The sequence below is a fragment of the Lycorma delicatula genome, chromosome 13 (genome assembly GCF_047948215.1).
Source record: "Lycorma delicatula isolate Av1 chromosome 13, ASM4794821v1, whole genome shotgun sequence".
In the NCBI taxonomy this organism is placed as follows: Eukaryota; Metazoa; Arthropoda; class Insecta; order Hemiptera; family Fulgoridae; genus Lycorma; species Lycorma delicatula.
Window position 1 is genome coordinate 47,831,910 of NC_134467.1, and position 20,575 is coordinate 47,852,484.

At 30.7% G+C, this 20,575-nt stretch overlaps 1 protein-coding gene across 1 annotated transcript in view; it reads left to right on the forward strand.

The window, feature by feature from the left end:
* The window catches only part of Hml (hemolectin), a 278,319-nt gene that overhangs the window by 160,600 nt on the left and 97,144 nt on the right, over nucleotides 1-20,575 (forward strand). Inside the window, exons 40-45 of the mRNA XM_075381665.1 lie at nucleotides 2,309-2,383; nucleotides 4,413-4,532; nucleotides 6,218-6,342; nucleotides 9,270-9,514; nucleotides 12,348-12,454; nucleotides 17,510-17,706. Of these exons, the coding sequence (XP_075237780.1) occupies nucleotides 2,309-2,383; nucleotides 4,413-4,532; nucleotides 6,218-6,342; nucleotides 9,270-9,514; nucleotides 12,348-12,454; nucleotides 17,510-17,706 (869 nt within the window). The remainder of the gene's footprint in view (nucleotides 1-2,308; nucleotides 2,384-4,412; nucleotides 4,533-6,217; nucleotides 6,343-9,269; nucleotides 9,515-12,347; nucleotides 12,455-17,509; nucleotides 17,707-20,575) is intronic.

The window sequence follows — 20,575 nt, forward strand, 5'->3', positions numbered from 1 at the left end:
AAGGTCTGCTCTTTACAGAATTTTTACATATAGGTTAGGTTTTCATTAGTACTGTATATGAATGATACCAAAACAACTTACAGATGTCCACAAAACAAAAAGAATGGGAGCGGCATTGATTTCTTCAGCATTACCAAAATAAATAAAGTGAATTGTTTTGATGGTATTGTTACTTGGGACAAGGCATGGATTTCATTAGTCAGTATCAAGACAAAAGAACAGCCCAAACAGTGGATGCACACACATACACTTATCGAACAAACGCAAAAATTCTAAAATAAACAATATCTTTTTTTGTGGTTTTTGTTGGTGAAATTTATGAAACCAGATATGATAATAACTACAGATATTTATTGTGAGATGTTGAAAAAGCTTAGGAGAACGATAAAGAATAAACACTGAGGAATGCTAATGAAGAGAATTGTTGTTTTTGCATGACAAAAAGTTATTTTGTCACATCCGCTGCGGGTGCTAAGAGTGTACTAAGCAAATTACTTGGCAGATTTTTCGCCATCCTCTTACAACCCTGATGTGGCAACATTTGATTTTCATTTGTTCACAAAATTGATGAATTGGCTGGTTACTCAGCATTCCAAAAGTGATGAACTCTTGAATGAAGGCTGCAAATGTATGGTTACTTTGATGACACCATTCTTTGAAAACGGAATATTCAAGTCGGTGTCATGATATGAGAAATTTTTGATTTTGATGGGGACTTAATCGAGAAGAAATAAAGTATATATATATAACTTTTGTATATACATAGTAAATTTTTTCTATTTATATTTATTACTCAATCAGATGACCAGAGGTTAATTTATAAATAGCCCTCGCATTTTTATTTTAAAAAATTAGTTTAATTTTTCATTTTAAAAGTTTACGGTTTAAAAATATTTTATAAAACTAAATTCTTCCACTTAAACAAAATAATATTATAAAGTTATTTAAATGATAACACTTTCAAGATGAAGTTTTGTGTCTGGTTCAAAATATTGATGGAGAACTTGAAGATAATATATTTTTCTTTGGATGAGTTTCATAGAATTCTTGAAAAGGAAACAAGAATTCAGTTTCCTGTAATTTGTGATGGTCTTGTTTGTTCATACACTTATGAAGGATTTATCAAAATGCTAATTATAAGCAGATCGATGAAAGTAAGTGAGGATGTTTCAGTCGACACACATTTCTTTTATCAGGCTGTAATTTCATTGGTACATACATGATTCCCACAAGCAGGGAATGTCAGGAAATATAAATTTAATAAGTAAAACATCAGAAATTTTTAGAAAAGTCATGAAAAATTGGAAAAAATTTCAGAGAATTGCATTTTGCAGAGAAAAGCGGTGGCTTTTCCATTAATAAATCTCTTCTTCTTGGGAATTTGTAAAAAGTCAATAATTTATCAATGTGCAATTGCAAATACTGGGCAAATTTTTTATTACCAAAAAAATGCTCAATGCAGTGAGAAGTCCTAGAAGGTGACATGAAGAATGTCTTGTAGAAAAAACTTCTCTCAAGAAGAATAAAATAGTCCCCTGAAAAAGAAAATGCAAGCAGAAATTAAAAAAACTGGATGAATAAAAGAAAATGTTGGGAACTACAATTTGGTAGAAGAAGAGCAGATAGCCACCAAAATTAAACTTTTAGAAAAGGGCAAACTATTAGGAACCTAAAGATATTGAAGAAAAGTTTCCCTGTACAAGGTGTGTGAGAGACTCACTTTTTACTTACCAAAGTTTTTATTTTTCTCAAACAATATTATCCCCTTCAAAGTAGATCCCTTGGACAGTTATACACCGGCGAAGTCATTGTTCCCACTCCTGGTAGCAGCGCTGGAAAGATTCAACTGGTTGGGCTTTTAACCGGTCAGTCACAGTCTTTTGTATGTTCTCCAGAGTTGAGTTCCAAAATGACGTCCTTTTAAGACACGTTTCAATTCAGAAAAAGGAAAAAGTCACAAGGACTCAAATCAGGTGAATAGGAGGGTGAGGAACAGTAGGAATTCATTTTGAGGTCAAAAATTCCCTGATGAAAATGGCTGTGTAACCATGTTCCCTGTAGGCCTGTTTCAACTTTTCAAAAGTCACACTCGCGGATTCCCCAAGTTTAACACAAAACTTGATTGCACAACTTCACTCTAAACTCCGATTTAATTAATAATTTTTTTTTTCTGCTTCATTTGGATCATCTACGGATCACATTAAAAACAGCTTTACTTTTGTCCACCATTCTATTCAGAATCCTTAAAAGTCTAATCTAAAATTTTATTTATTAATTTTTATTGTTTTGTTTTATTCTTTTTTTTTAGAAAATGTTTTTACATCACAAAGTGAATCGCCTAATTATGTTTCACCTTCTATTCCAACAATTAAACACATTGGAGGTAAGTATGACACATATTTTACTAAAGTTAATTTTTTTTAAAATTAATTCCATATTGCTATTTTAGTATTCTTGTATATATCACACTAATGATTATGGAGCCCTACATTGTCACCACATTGGCAACTGTGAACGCCTGAATCCCTTGTTCAGTAAGCCTGAGTGTTTTTAATGTACTAAAAAATTATGTGAGAATATTTCTTCTGAAGTAAATTTTTTTGTTATAAATTGCACGCATGATATCATCGTGTCCTATCATATATAAAAATTTATGATTATTTTTTTTTTAATTTTTAATAATTGGAAAATTGCCTAATTTTGCTTGTTACATATTAATTCAGAAAAAAATGAGTTTTAAAAAGAACTAATTTTTATGTGAAAGAGTAAGTTCAGTTTTTATAACTTCTCAATTAAAACATGCGTAGATTCATAGTCAATTTTCATGTTTCATTTAACATATAAATATAACCACTACATTTTGAAATCTGTATGCTTAGTAAACGCATAGAGCAATTAATAAGAATTCATCAACATTCTAGTCATGAATGGTTTCTGATTCATTATTCAAATCTGCACAATTAAGTACATTCATTCACAGTGTTCTGCCATTAGGGCAAGTCTTGTCATGGCTGCTGCTCTCCAGCTTGTTCCATTTTTTGCTAACCTCTTTGTTTCAGCATATGTTCTTTTTTCCATAATCCCATCCATCATTTGAAATTTCTTCCGTTCCTTCCATTCCTTCCATTCCCCAAACCTATCATATCCACCAATAAACACCTTATCATACAATGTCATAGCCAGTTCTTTTTCCTATATTCAATCACATTTAACATTTTCGTGTTCTCTCCTGTCTCCTTAATACTTCTTTGTTTGTTAATGATCTTATCATCTGACATTTATCATTCTCTCCGATTCTCCTTAATACTTCTTTGTTTGTTACATGATCTTATCATCTGACATTTATCAGTCTCAAAAGCCTTGATTTGTTTTCTGTTTGCCTTTCTCATCATCCTCCTTTTGGCTCCATAGAACAACATCACACTCCAAATAAAACATTTCATTAATCTATTCCTTAATGTTAATTTTAACTTTCCACATGGCAGTTTTCCCTTCTTATTAAATTCCTGCTTACTTCTTGATATTTTTGTTTCAATTTCTACTGTGCAAACAGTCATTGTTTATAAAGCTCACCAAGTACTGAAATTTCTTCACCAGCTCTAAAACTTAATTTCCTGTTTTAATCTCAATCCTCTCGTCTTTTCCACCATACAATTGTCATTCGATACCATACATTTTGTCTTCTTTTTGTTTATTTTCACCCTAACTTTTGCAAGTTTCATTTAAGTCATCGAGCATTTCATTTAGTTTGCTTGGACTCTTCACCAGTATCGGCGAAACATATACATTCTATTCTTCTTCCCCCAATCTGTATTTCTCTTTTCCTTTTTGATTAACCAAAAATGTATTCCATTTGTGTCTGTGTATAAAAATAACACAAAGATTTCAAGAATTTGTTTATTGTTTATAATTTTGGATCTATTTCAAAATTTAAAGAATTGAAAAAGGATCTTTTTTCAAGTTGCTTTAATTTATTTTATTATTACTTTAAAATAGCAAACTAGGGATCAGGCCAGTACAATTTCTTCTTTTCCATACTACCTTTATTTTTTTGGAGCACATCCATTTTTTCTTCTGTTCTTTTTCCTTCATCCACAACAACTTTTCATTATAAATTATTTTCTAAACTTCTTTCTATTCAAACAAAAAATCCTACTTCTCTTTTATCCTTGAAGTTCCGATTTCTTTTGCTTTATCTATCCTGCTAGGTTTTAAGTTAAGATTTTTTTTATTCAGTCTTTTTAGATTCATTCAGATCATGTGTCTGAGAAATTATAATAGATTTTTTTCTAACTATGATTGAATATTTTATATTAATATTATTTTTTTCAATAACTGAAATATCATAATTAGGCAATTAATTCTGTTTTGTTTTATTTTTAAATTATTATTAATTTATTTTTTAATTTCAGATTGCCGGTCTGATCAAGTATTTACTGATTGTAAAGTCAACTGCAACCAGTTATGTCTTTATTATGAACACAAATTAAGTAAAACAGGAGTATGTAAAAATGATCAAAAATGTATACCAGGTCTGTATAAAATAATAAGTTTTATATTTATAAAAGTAAAATTAGTGTTAAGAATTGACACAAACCTGTTTTTCATGTTTATGTTTATTACTGAGGACTAGAAGATTTCGCTTTATATGATATAAAATGTACTCAATTATTTGATGGCTTCTTTTACAGTTATTAAATAGGAAACTATATACTCAGATAGTTTCAAAAGTATGTTATAATCCTTCAAGTAAGGTTGTGCCCAAAACAGAATGTAAATCAGGAGAGAAGTAATGATGGATAAAAAAAGAAGTGGATCAGTGAAAACAGATAATCAAGCAAAAGGAGAAACCTTAAACAAACTTTCAGATTTTCTTCCCCCCCCCCCTCCATGTAGAAGTTACCTTTGAGACTGCTTCCCCCAATCAGTGGGTGTCTATTTGAATTTCTGGTGATAGAGTCACCAATGATAAGAGCAATACATTACTAATCTTTGATTTTTGTTAATCAATTTAAATAACAGGTTTTCAAAAAACAATGTAATCCTTAGAAATAGTGCATACAGCTAAATTTTATTCTGTTTTCAGATGTAATACTTTTTAACATCAATCAACACACCAAATTAATCTCAATAACCATCCTACGTGTGGTGTTAGTTTTCAAATAAATGTACACTACACTGATCAGAAAGAGGTGCAGAAAGAAAGAAAGAGGTCTTTCACCCAATTCCTCTTCCTTTTTCTTATTCTTTATTCCCTTTTCCTTGGATAAGTATAATGAAGTCTTGTTAGCTGCCCTGGTTTCCAACTGTAGCTCTGTGCCAGCACCTTGTAGCAGACATGGCAGCAATTTCTTTATTAGACCTTGGTAAGTTAGCAACCATGTGTATCCAGGGAAACTATCCAAGGATTCTTGTTTCTTTTCCTAATCAATCGCAATGTCATTTTCCATGGATAAGCATGTGTTTATTATTATAGATACGTATTTTGTATATACAAGGTAGTGAAGACAAGTTGCCCTGTCTTTTATTCATACATAACAATAATATTATAAGATAAGAAACATAACTTTGGCTAGCTAGTCTATATAGATTTCTGTTTCATTTTTATTATTGATTTTAATTTTAATTTACAATTTAAAATCTTTGAATATAAAAAATTTTAGTTTTATTTCTGTTTTGGTTTAATTAGAAAAGGATCTTTTACAATTTTAAATTTTAAATCTCAAGTTTAGTACAGGGTTTTTAATTTTAATGTGTAATTTGGAACAAACGATTTGAAAAATTATATAGAGCAACTGATGATGCGAGGGACTCGCAAAAGTGTTCTTGCTTGGATTATGGAATAAGGTAGGTGTCATCCTGTCTTATTTTATTTTATTAATTCTGTACTTGGGTTGAACGGATTAATATAATTTGTATAGTGTAGAGGGATATGATTCCTGAAAGGATCGATTTTAGAAAGATAACATAATACTTATGTAATGAGATTTTATATATATATATATATATATATTTTTTTTTTTTGTATATGTTAGAATAATAATAATAAAAGAAGTAAATTTCCTAACTCTCATTATGACAGTCAAAAAATCCATACTAAATTAGTCAGTAAAAGACAAAAAAACAAATCTAAAAATTCAGTGGGAACCCTGAAAATTTTTTGTAATTAAAATAGATTATCTAATATATAGTTCTTAAATAGTTCATTTTTTTATAGGTTGTATACCAACTAATGAAACCAATGTTGAGATATGTACTTCTGGATTTATGTGGCGAGATATTGATACCTGTCTTCCAATTAGTGATTGTCCATGTTATTCACATGAAGGACGAATGGTTAAGGTAATATTTTTATTGAATTTATTTTTACCTTTAAATATGTATAGAGGTTTCTTTTTCAACTTAATCAAAAATAATATTGCTTTATAGATGTAATTCATAGACTGTAGAATTTCTAGTGCCAGTTTATGAATTACAGTATTTCATTGTTGTTTCTGTTGAAGTCCAAAACGGTTAAGAAAATTTATTTTTTTTTTTTTTAAATAAGAAAATGTTAAAAAACAACTTACAACAAATTTTTTACTCTAAAATCTAACACTGGATGATCCAAATTGTGTTATAACAGCGTTAACTTTTATATTGTGATAACAGTTATCATCAGTAGATACTGGGAAAAATATATAAAAAGTTAATTAAATTTATAAAAAAAAAGAAATAATAATAAGAATAGACATTAACAATATTTCCAAAAGTGTTTTTAGAATAAAAGTAAAAAATACCAACATCTGTTGTTATTTCAGGCAATCCCAATAAATGCTTGAAGTTACTTTAAAAACATGTAAACTGTTGGCATTCAACTCAGATTTTACCAACATTCTTGACCAATCTTACCTTCTTTGTTAAATTACCTACAGCTAGGTCATATAAATTCTGAGGTGCCAGCAAATCCCCTCAAAGAACTCATATTAGCCATATTATAATCTATGTTTGCGATATCGTTACTGAATAATGTCTTGGATTGGTTCTGCCGGTGGCGGTCCTGGTTGTGACTTGGGAATACCATACGAGACTCCATGATGGGACCGGGTGGTGGTACGGGGTTTGTCCCCGGCTCCTGCACGAACCGGAATGAGGTTACGTTCCCCTTGTTGGGTAACCTAAATTGGTCGACTTATTTGGGTGTAGGTCTGAATTTCTTTGTTGCGTAAGACATAATTTTGATCGGTATGAGTGTAGCAATCTGCAGTTTGTTCAATTAGTTTGAGGGAATCATGTTAGGTTGGAAGTGAAGATGTCCGTTTGAGGACTTTGTAAAGGCAAAATTTGATTTGTATTTAATGATGCAAATGTCTGCCGAAGCATTTACATCGGTGGCATCCCGACCAAGAACTGTCTGATGACTGTGAGATGTAATCAGTTAGAGGGTCCAAAGATGACCTCTGGTAAAGCCCTTTAGGGCTCGGAACGGAAGGGGTGGGGTGGTGACCGGTAACGTCACAAGGTGGCTGCCTTCCACCTACAGCGTTGGGATGTCTTGCATTAGTATGTACGTAGATGGTACTAAATTGTACAATTTGGACCTGTCGCATGCCAACCTTCAGTTTGATCTGAACTATATTTTAAAATGGAGGGAAGAGTTGTTGCTGCGACTGAATGTCTCTTAAGTGTATGGTTTTACACTTGAAACAGAATAATATCTCCCTTGATTACCATTTGTATGGTAGTGTTCCAGTCTCTTGACAGCCTGGCTAAAGTTCTTGGTGTTATTGTTTCTGCTAATTAAAGTGGTTTTATTATGTTTGACAACTTATTAACCCGTTACTTCTCACTGTCTAATTTTTATGACACCATGTTTACATTTTTTTCTAATATTATAAATAATTTGTTAAGACTGGTTTTACTTAAATTTTCATACCTATATGCATACCTATGTATATATGTTGGCATGTAAATCACCTTATATCTCCAGAACTACTTAACCAATTTTCACCAAACTTGGTTATAATATTTTTATAGTCGCCCCGACTAAGAGTATCAATGTTATTTAATTTAAGAGTATCAATGCCCCATTGATACTCTTAAATTTTCAATTCAAAAGAAGGTGGGGGATACAGGGGGAAAAACGAAATTGTCTCCAGATTTTGTTTAATTAAGTTTATATATTCTTTTTGATAATTTTATGAGTGTTAGTAAACAACTATTGTAAAAAAAAAAGATTTTTCTAAATTTCACCCCATCCCCAAAAATGGTTTTAATTTTGAAGAGTTATAGAAGGCAGTACAAGGAGTGATTTTCATTGTTTTTTTTTTGTTTTTTTGTGAACAATTATAAAAAATACATCTTTTATGTAAAAACGTTTTTGGTACATTGTACCCCTCTTCAAAAAATAGTAATTTTGAAACATTGTAGAAGGCAGTACAGTGGATCTCTTTCATTTGCAGTTTTTTCTATTAGCATGTCGTTGGATCCACAAATTTGTTCCCCATCAAAGTGGAGTCTTAATCCAGTCACCACTCCCTCTTACACACCCCCCCCCCCCCCACATTACACTTAGCAGTCATACTACTGCTACAGTCATCTGGTATGTTATGATGTCAGAGGTGAGTGGTAGAATTAAATAAATGAATAATATTTAAAGTGTAAAAATTTATTTAAAGCAACTGCTAGTACCGTTACACCACGTGAATGAAATATGGTATGCACGTGCGCTTTAGTTATAATCATTGAATTAAATAAACAAAAAATATTGTATTTAAATAAAATGATAAATATTTTTAATTTAGTTGTATGTGTATGTTTGTGTAATCTGTGCATCGGGAAAAAGTCGTGTAACAGGAGAGTCCTACTGTGTTATCAGTTTTTTCATAATAGCCTTTTGATATATATCCTAGTATTTTCTGAATCCTAATTGTTTGGGCCATCTGACAAAATGTATGCCTGGTTTGTTATCTGAGAAGAACGGTTTTATTTTTTGTGATGAGAAAATGGTGAAAACATGAGAACATGTCATTTAATGAATATTGAGTAGCGTAAATAAATTGGATCGATTACAATACTTTCCCTTCTAGAACTGTAGCGCTATCTAGATGAGAAAGTAAAAGTAATTGTTGTAATAAGATCTTTCTTGGTAATCTAAGTGTTGTATTGTTAAACAATATCAAATTTCCTGTATAAATATTTGTATAATGAGCTGAAAGTGCACGAAAAACAAGATAATTTTCTTTAATAGTATTCATTAAACTTTATTATTAAATTTTTTTTTGTTACAGCCTGGTGATATTGTTTTTGAATCCGAATGTGAAGTTTGCCAGTGTATTAATAACCATTATAAATGTGATAAATCATTGTGTGTTACTACTATGAATCCTGAGACTGAAGTTAGTAGTTCACAAACTCCTAGTTCTACTATAAGTACTACTCCATCTACCGCACCAACTATTACTTCAACTCCTACAATTTCTCAGAGAATTCTTACAACAACTGTTACTCCACCACCATCATGTTTTGATGAGAGGTAATAAAAATTATAATTAAGTAGAATGTTAAAAATAATTTTTATCTACTTTTACAGTAGAATCTCTATAAATTGTCAAGCTAAGTAAAGTGATGATACCGTTGAAGGGGTGGAATGTACCAAATTACAAAACATACTTTTTTTTAGGAAGGAGGATGATGAAAGCCTGACTTTACCAAATCTTTTAGGCGCTAAAATGGCTAGTTTTGCAGCCCATGTAGGAAACAAAGGATTCTGAATCTGTCCATAGGCAGCTCTCCACCAGATACCAAGAATCCACTTGCTCTTCAGATCCTCCCAGAGTCCGCAGTGTGTAGGTTCAAAGCACGATTGGAATTATAGTCATAATACCAATTTTGGAGAAGAAAGAATCGAGGATAACGAAAAAGAGGCGTCAGTTCTGAAAGATGATTTTTAACATTTAGGAGAACTAGATACATCTTCCAGAAGATAGTTCAATGTCACTGCAGATAGATGTAGCCTTGAGACCAAGATCACTCACAATTCTTCAGGAAACAGTTTTAGCTGAGGATGAGTACAGCATATTATTGAGCAGTAATTTTATATCAACCAGTTTATCATAAATTGTTCTTATGTGTGTCGGATGAAAGCCATAATTACTAACAACTTCATACAATTTCTTCATTGGCACCAAGTCATAAGCTTTTTCTAGGTCCATTCAACTTTTTTTATCAAGTTTATATTTTATTCATATTGAATTAAAATTCAGCTCCATAGTAACAGTTAAATGTAATCAGTAACAAGTACATCATAATACAAATTCCAAGAAGGAAACAGATAATAAGTTTTTTGTCTTCCACAAAAACTGTATTGTGGAAGATGTTATTTCAATTTACAATTAAATTCTGCTTAACCAACCCACTGGTTTAATCAGTTCTCTTGATAATAACAAAATGAAGTGAGCTTTTCTTGTGTACTTAAAAAAAAAAATATAGCCTAGTAAGAATTGTTTTTTTTTTGTTTTATGTTTTATTACTTTTCCATTGTGTGAATGGGTAGCTGAAATGTAGTGCACAGTCGCTCATAATTCATTAATGAAAAGAAGTAGTCAAACGAAACAAATATGAAATAAAAGTATATTAGAAACAATTATTTAATTCTCCTAAAAAAAAAACTAGAAAACAGTAGAAAACTTCCTAAAAAATTAGGAAAACTATACATTTCTCCTGACAGTGAACCAGTTTTCTCACTCCATTAATGAAGAATGCTGGCAATCTTTCCTTTAACTACAACCTCATTTCATCCTTCAATTCACTATCCATCGTGAAATGAATACTCTTTAATATCCATCTTTAATTACAGAAAAAATGAAAATTTCAGGGCGCCAAATCCTGATGAGTACAAAGAGTGTGGAATAAGTTTAAATTTCAATTTTACAAGAGCCTTGGCAGTTGCATGTTTTGTGTGTGGCTGAGCATTACATGTTGCAAAATTATCAGTAAAATGTATTGTAAAATATGTTACACAAACCTCCTAGGGTGTTGTAACGTCTCTACGTATCACCCAAAATTTACAGTCCACTCAGCTTCCAGGTCATGTATATATGTTCAGAATCACAGAACTGTTAATGCGAGGTTTATCCTCAATATTGCTTTACCAGCGTCTGGTATGCAAAATTATATTATTACCCACCAATTCACCGAACTTCAGTCGACAGTTTCACCATCATAAATAGCGTTTAGAAGATAATGAATCTCACTAGTGTTCACTTTCCCACCGTTAAAAATTCAATTACTCTATCTTGTTCTAGACACATTGACATAGCAGTCATACTCGACTCCACAACAATGATAAAACTGAGAGAAATGTAAGGACGCATCAACAAGTTTTAGAATGTTAGCAGTAGGATAATGAATCTACATCTGTCATTTTGTTCTCCCATTACACTCAAGTATGCATTACATTTTAGCACCTCTTGTGTTCACTTTGAAATGGAAATATCTTTATGTTATCAACCAATTTAGAGTATTGTTTTCTTTTAGAATCTTTATATCTTCTTTTATTATTTGTTATTTGTACATTTATATAATAACTGAGATTCTTGTTGTAAATAAAATGTGTCTGTAATTGTCAGCAAAAGCTTTAAAGTATTGTGATTTCATTAGAATAGAATTTAGAAAAGTTGAAACATCAGAAGGATTGAATAAAGTGTTAACATCAGTAAAACGGTTAAAGCCAAAACTAAACTAAAGATTAAAAGCTCTTTAATAACGATTAAAGACACTAAAGAAGCAAAATTTGAAGAAGTTTAATGCTACGATTTATCTGATAGAGAATGTTACTGGTTCCTATTATTAGTAATAATGCAGAAGCATTTTTATAACACCCATTTTGAGTAAACGAAATTCGTATCACTGCTAACTATCAATTAATAAGACATAAAAGATAGTCATGGGCGTACATAGTAACCCTTTGCAATGAAAAGTTATTAAGTAGTCAGCTACTTAAAGTTATTAAGTAGTATTTAAAAAACAGATCAGATTCAGTAAATCTGATCTGTTTTCTAAATAATATCTTGTATGGAACAAAACAAAGATATGCCGATTTAATTGATTTATTTGTTTATCTGACACTCTATTAGGAAGTCAGTTAAGAGTCTAATGTATTAAAAATTAGATTATTTTCTTAGATAAAGGTAAATAAAAATAGTAAATTTAGAATTAAAAATATTGATTCAATTGACATAAAACCAAGTAAAGTTGATATCATTAAAAAATTTTAATAAATAATTTTTTTTGTTTAAAAAAAGACTTTATTCGCTTATAATCTTCTATTTGTCCCTTATTTTTCACAAAACATACTCTTTTTTCAGTTATGAACCGATTCTTCAAGAATTACCTGAAACCCAATTTACCGCAACTAGTAGTGAGTCTGGACATGAACCCCACTATGCAAGAATGGTTGAAAATGAAATTTCATGTAAGTAATATTATATTAATTATTATAAATCTTTATTGCGTAAAAAATTTTATTTTTTCAATAACTTTTTATATTATCTCATCAGTATAAACCACATGTTATAGTCAACCTGACAGGAGTGACCAGTTACTCCTGAAACACCATAACTATTCTTAAGAATAAAAAAACGTTGACAACACAGTTGTTTCTGATGTATAGCTTACACACACAACTTAATTTAAAATATTTATAACTTTATTTAATTATAATACTTTTTTGTTTATTTAATTCAATGATTCTAACTAAAGTGTGCGCGCATATCGTATTTAATTTGCACGGGTGTGGCGGTACTAGCAGGACAGTCCGCACTTACTAAGATAAATAATTTCATAAATTATGTAGAACAAATTTTGCTTGTATGATCAACAGACTGGTGTAGCTGTGAGGCTTAACACACCAGGAAAGAAGTCGATGAGGCAATCGAGTTCAAGACCCAGCCAGACGAGTTACTTTTTTACACTTTAAAGATTATTAATTTATTTTATTCTACCGCTCTCCTGTGATGTCAAAACATAGCAGACGACAACAACAGAATTTTTTGTATGGGAATGCAATTTTTCTAAAAGAGTTTTGTAAATATTTTTATTTTATAATCGTTATCAAATGTGCCTAAGAAAAATATGACCCTTATGCAAACTTTTGAGATACTGAGAGTGTCACTGCTCTACAACCTTACCCCTTTGACATTTTAAGTTGAAAATCTATTGGAATCAATCCCACATACATAGAAGTAATCTGACCAAGTTTGGTCATAATCGATCGTAGTTCTGTAGATATAAGGTGATTTAGAGGCAAACACCAAACATACAAACATTAACATCTGGAAAATTTCCATCTGTTTTTTTTGGGTTCCTTAATTGTCAAAACATCAAGATCCAGTGAAAACTGCATGTGCTCAAATTTGACCTATTATAATACTTTGCCTTCTAGAACTATAGCTCTGTTATAGCATTATCAAGACGGAAAAGTAATACAGACTCATTTATTAAGTAAATTTATTAAGTAGTTTCCTAATGCATCCATCATTATCCTAAATATTTTGTAGAACATTAACAAGACAAGCCCACCAAAATGCAGGTAATATTCAGCCCGATATAATTCATACCATCACTCTATTACCATAGGGAATGTTTGCATAGCGCACATCAATCTTCTCAAAGAAAGCAACTTCAAATCTTTTTATAATAGCATTAAGAAAAACAGATGTTGTGAAACAGCAAATTAATTCATCCCTTTCTGTAAAAGAAAAATATATGAATTTAATTATTAGCAGGTGTTTCTAAAAATATTACATAAGAATGAATTTTATATTACTATATTCATCAAATGTGAAATATTACACGCAGAGTTCAATATACTTTTGAAATTAACCAAGCCATGCATTAATATTACTTCAATATTCCTTTATTTGGTTTTGTCTTTTTCCAAAGATAATTGAAAGTTTTATTGTAATTAATAAGTTAATAGTGAGACCTACTAGCATACCAAATATAAATCTTTAAAATATCTGAAAAATGAGCAACAGTTGAAATTTTCAGTCATGTTTATCTGTAGCTGTAAATAAATTTATCTCATCTTTATTAAGTTAACGGAAATTTTAGCAGACAAAAACATGGGATGGCACAAACACATAGTTGTTGTTAGAAATTTAGGGATCAAACATCTTATGTTTTATAAAAATGACAGAGGTGGATGGAAAGGTCAATTTAGCATTATTCTATAGAAAATGAATGAGAAATGCAAAAAAAACTGTGGTTTGGTAGAGACCTTGTCGGACATGGTATCACATATATCACAAATTCAATTTAAATTTGAGTAAAAGAGACTAAATAAATAATTTAAATAACAGAAATTTCACAAATACAGTTTTCAGAGCAAGACATGAGTTGCTAAACAGTCTGCCTTGTAGAAAGGTTGAAAGATGTATATGCTCTCTATGTAATGCTAAAGAAAAGGAAACCATTTACTTTTTCTAGGTTCATGTCGAATTCTCCCAAATATTAGTTTCTTTGGTGTGGAAGAAATGAATTAGGAGAACAGGATATCATTAGTACATTGAATGGTGAGGACTAAATTGGTCCAGCAGTGGGTTAAGGAATTTCATTTTAAATTAGGTGAGGCCAATATTTTTCATGTAGCCTGTCTTTGACTTACGAGTTTTGGCAAACCTAATTGAACATTATTAAAAATGGATTGTTCTTTTTTTAATTTTTAATTTCCATTCTTGAAGCCAACCTGACCAACAGTATATTCCTTTGGTCAGCCTTTGGTATATTCCCATACCAAAGGTGTGGGAATATTATTTATATGTGAATCTTCAACATTAATTTTGTTTGGTTTTTTATTTTGCTTTTTGACTGTTTTATTTTATATCAATAAACACACATTTTTTATTATTTATTAGTAAAAACAATCCAAGATAAAAACAAAATAATTTATTTTATTTGTGTAACATAAAATTAGTTAATATTTCGTTATATAGATTTTGTTTTTTATCTTCTGTTTTTATGAACTCCAACCGAGGTCTTCACCTACAATTTCTCCCTTCCATCTGCCCTTCTGTCACCCTCTTAATGCCTAAGAATGTCCTGTTAGCTAGTTGTCTTCTTTTAATTGTATCAAAAAGCTTCTCTCTTCTTTACTCTCTTAAATACTTCCTTGTTGACACTTTTTCAATCCAACTTACCTTCATCATCCTTCTGTAGTGACTTTTTTTTTCTTTCCGAAGATGAAAAGTCTATTAACATTTACTCTCATATGACCAAACAATACAAACAAACTCTATGATCCACAAAATTTTTTATAAGTGGTAGAAAAATTTTAAAATGGTCGAACTTCAACAACTGACAAGCACCGTTTTAGATGTCTACTGAAGTTTCAACAAGACTGCTTGAAACTCGCTTAGACTCTCATTCAAGAAGACCAACAGATTACAGTTGAGATTATAGCTGGTAAATGACAAGTAAGTGTTGATACAGATCCTATACAGTTCATAACATTATCACCATGCTCAAGTACCATAAAACAAGTGCATTTGGGTTCCAAGATAGTCAACCGATCACCATAAGGAAACAAGACTTTGCATGTGCACAGTGCTGAAACAATGGTATCAACAGAAAGTTGATACCTTTCCACACTGTTTAACCTGTGAGAGAATGATTTACCATTATGAACCAGAATCAAAAAAAAAACTGAGATTGGAATGGAAGCACACACATTCACCAGTCAAGAAAAAATTCCGAACCCAAATTCCAGAAAAATCACAATGATATTTTTTTAGAATGTAAAAGACCAATTTGTTTTGTTTAAATTTTCTACATCAGCAAACAATAAACAACACATACTACATGTGACATGCTTATGATCAAACTGTAGCCAACAGCGTTAAAAAAACATTGTGGCTACACAATGATGCCTAAGATGCCTTTCAGCATCTTAGGATGCTGAAAGGTATATTTCTGCTTCAAGATAACAACTGGTTTCACAGAGCTCAGTTTACTCAAGAAACCACTGACAAATTGCACCTGGACGTAGTACCTCATACCCATTAGTTCTTGACTTGGCTATATTGGATTTCCACTTTTTTTGGCCCCTCAAGGTGATACTTTACTGTAAGAAATTTAACTGCAATGATGGCATCAATGAAAATTTGCAAAATCGGCTTCAACATCAGGACAAAAACATTTTTACGGTAGGCATAAATAAGACGATTTAGAGATGTTGCTAGAAATAATGTTGAAAAGTGAAAAAAAGGTTTATCAATTTTTTTTTTCTTATATATTGCTAATATTAATCATACTATTATTTACTTAAAAGAGTTGGCACAGGGAAATGGGAAATTTTGAAAGTAGTAGTGGTAAAAAGGAGCTGCTAAAAAGATGGAAGTAACAACATTTGTCCACAACTGCCTGTTATTTAGTGATCATGGACAAGTGGGTTGATACCCAGCATGCATTTGCTATGAAGGTATTTTACAAGAATTGTGACTGTGTAACTGCTGCTCAATGGGAATTCCGATGTGATGGTCGTGTTCCATCTTGCCACACCATCAAGACACAGGTTGAGAATTTTGAGGAGGCTGTTCAGCTCTAAAAAATAAATCACAGGAGGTCAATGAACATGGCAAACCCCAGAAAACATTGAAGCAGTTCGGGTCTCAATTAGAAGGAGCCCACGACGATTGGCAAGGAAACACACAACAGCATTGTACCTAATCTGAACAACCGTCTATTGAATATTCCAATGATTTGAAGTTTAACCCTTATAAAATTCAAGTTGTACAGGAACTGAAGCCATCAGACTACATAGTCGCATGAATTCCCATGAAAATATTTCAAAGTGCCACCCAAAATCTCAGCATTCGCTTCCAGGAATGTGTACATTCAAATGGTCATCATCATCTTACGGACATTGTTTTTAGAGATTGAGATTTTTTGTGTTAGGAAACTTAATGACTGTAATTTACATTTTGTTTTAAAACTTGTAAATCCACTTTTTTTTTACTTTTGTGAGAGTTAATTCAAAATTTCCCCTTTCCTTTTGCCGCACTGTATTTAGAAACAAATATAGGATAATATTTTTTTAAATAAAAGATGTTGAATGTGATATGTAATAAAAAATAAATTTGGATTAGTTGCGCTATCCCACCGGGTTGGTCTAGGGGTGAAGGCGTCTTCCTAAATCAGCTGATTTGGTAGACGAAAGTTCCAGCGTTCAAGTCCTAGTAAAATCAGTTACTTTTATATGGATTTGAATAGTAGATTGTGGATACCGACATTCTTTGGTGGTTGGGTTTCAATTAACCACACATCTCAGGAATGGTCAAACTGAGACTGTACAAGAATACACTTCATTTACACTCATATATATTATCCTCATTCATCTTCTGAAGTATTATCTGAACGGTAATTACCGGAAGCTAAACAGGAAAAAGAAGAAGAGGATTATTTGTCCTGCAGTATTCTTTTTTCATATTATTTGGTCTCTCATTTTTTATTTTTATTTTTTTGTTTTCAGTTCACGGTTGGAAACCATTACATGATAACGAAGAACAATATTTAGAAATTGATTTGGGTAAACTTGAACCGTTGTATGGTATTATCGTTGAACCGACTCCTTCGACCGATGAATATTTATCAGGTTTTAATATTATGTACAGTAGCAATGGATATATTTACAGTTATATACTGAAAAATAATAGTAATCTACCTGAGGTAAGTAATATTATATTGCCTGCACTTAATGTAGTTATTCTGATTAGTTTGTAAATTGTTTAACATTTTATTTAAAATTCCAGAAAGCAGTGATACCAATACTTAAACCTCCAAGTTTTTACCGTTTTGCATTTCTCTGCTTATACCTTTTTAATTCTTATATATTTTTCTATTACATTAATATCTTTATTAATAATACTTTTATATTTTTCTGTTGTCATCTTGTATTATAAAGTTTTATCTTAAATTATTTTATTTTATCTTTATCTTATTTAAGATACAAATGTTGTACATCAGCATAAAGCAGTTAACTTCAGTGTAGAAAGAAAATTTTAAATTGAATATCTTACCTCCTCTAAATTCCTTAAGCGAACTAAACTGTTGATTATCAAATGATACTAAATCTAGGCTATTAAAACAGTAAAGTACTATTTGAGGTCTCATAACATTTCTATAGTTAAAATGGTAGTATGAAAGCAAGCATCGTTTTGTTCAAGACTATGAAGTCACAAACGATAAAGTAGGCAATTCCTCATCAGATAAATTGCAGGTTTCTCTATATCTTTTAAAAATGTAGATAGTCTTGAGCAGTACAGTTCTTCGTTTAATAAAGTCAAAGTTCAACATTCGCTCTGAATTTTAAAAAAAAATTATCTTCCTGGGTGAAAATATAGTTTTACTTTTGTATTACTTAATTTACAAATATTTGAAGTTATAGCTAGCTAGCTGGATATATCAGAGATGATACTAGAAAGCATAACCCACCAAACAAATATGTATGGAAGATAAATTCAATGAAATTTATAAATCTTTACGAAATATAAAGATGTTATACTAGTTAAGCCTAAAGCTTGAATTTTTTTTTTGTTTTATTAATTATTTGTAATCCATTTTTTATATTTTCCTAAATAAATTTATTCACTTTTATCCTCAAATAAATTTTAAACTCTAAAACCTGAAAGCATTAATATTTTTATTGAGGATGAACCCTTGTTTTATAAATTTCCTCTAGTACTAAGTAATAAATTTTGAAGGTTGTTGAATAGTGTAGTTCGTTAATTTTAATACCCAGTGTTAATCACTCACCCATTAAAATAACTTTACATTCAAAAATGTCTAAAAAAAAAATTGTAAATTTTGCATATTTTAATTTTTTTTGTCAGCAAATTGTTTGAAGTGAATATTTGTAGAGTTATAAATTGTTTAAGTTGTATAAAAACTGATTTTAAAAATTATCTTTGAAAATCTTTTTTGGGTTTTGTTTGGATCTTTACTTGGAACACATTGGAATTATAAAATTTTGTTTGAAATTTTTATAATTTTTGCAATTATATGCAACAGATCTACCAATTTTTTTAGCATATACTAAAAAAATGAGATTCTGTATTCGATCTGTATCTTAGTTTATATTTTTTGATGATTTTTTTTCTGAAAAGAAATCATTTCCTAGTGGTTTGTCCCATATAAATCTTATCATAATCTCTTCAAACCCTTTTTAGAAATTCAAAAAACAAAAATAATTATTCTTAGCTTCTGATTATGGAGTTCAAAGAAGTCTGTAGGTGATTTGAAACTTATTTTTTATTTCAAAATGAATTATGAGCACATGAGATGAAATTTGATACTTCATAAAAAACTTTCAAAGGTTGTACTGAGTAGTGGAAAAATTATTTTTTCCTTTTCAGTGCAATTTTTTTTAGTTGAGATATTTTTTTTAAAGTTTTCATGTTTAGTTTTGTAACTTTGTTTTTAATGTTGTTCTTTCATCAGCCTATTTACAGTAGTATTTGGAAGATTTATTTCTGAACTAAAAATGTTTACTTTTAAAATTCATCCGTGCAAAAAAGATTTTCATTAATACAATTATATTTTAATTCTCAGTCTTCAAATTATAATTTGTGATGGGAATTCTAAAAATGTTTTCATCTTCAAAATCACAGCTACCATTAAAACCAGTTATTTACAAATTAAAAATATATTAGTAAAGACCAATTGAATACACTTTTGAAATTTTTTAAGAAAAAGTGTAAAAATATGATAACGTACAGCATTGACAATGTTAAAACAAAAGTAGTTATACTATATAAATAACAGAGAGCAGTAGTGATATTAAAAGAAAGCAATCATATACAAGGTATGGCCAAAAAAAAAACTGAATAATACTATAAAAACCTTTATTTTTCACTATTTTAACATTGTCCCCTTCAATAACTCCCTTCCACAATCTCTACACCGCTCCATGCAAATTTTCTATTGATCAATGTGTTGAAGTAATTTTCTTAAAGTATGTTAAAGATAAAGCTTCGAGGTCTCTCAAAGCTTTATCTTTCACAGCCTACTGTCTCAAATATCATTCCTTTTAGAGCTGATTTCACCTTGAGGAACAGAAAAAAGTCACACGGGGTGAGGTCCAGTGAATAGGGTGGATGTTCCAACACAGAGATCCCATCCTTGGCCAAAAACTTCTTTACAGACAATGCAGTATGGGAGTGTTGTCCTGATGAAGAATTCATGACTTGTTTTTCCACAATTCAGGTTGCTTTCTTCTTATTCACTCACAGAGAGTAGTTAGAATCTCAAGATAGTATTGCAAGATAGTATCTTGAAAGATAGTATTGAGATTAGTATCTCAAGATTGTATTCTCTGTTTGATCTTCAGATACCCAGTTTATGTACATAACCCTGTGGATGTCGAAAAACATGATAGTCCTGGACATGGGTCATCTTCAATCTTATCTTGTCCTTCTATGAACTGTTTAAACCACTCAAAAACCTGAGTGCATCATCAACATTTGTCGTCGTATACTTCTTTTAATAAAGAATGAGTTTCTGAGGCGGATTTTCTGAGTTTCACATTAACGCATTGCAC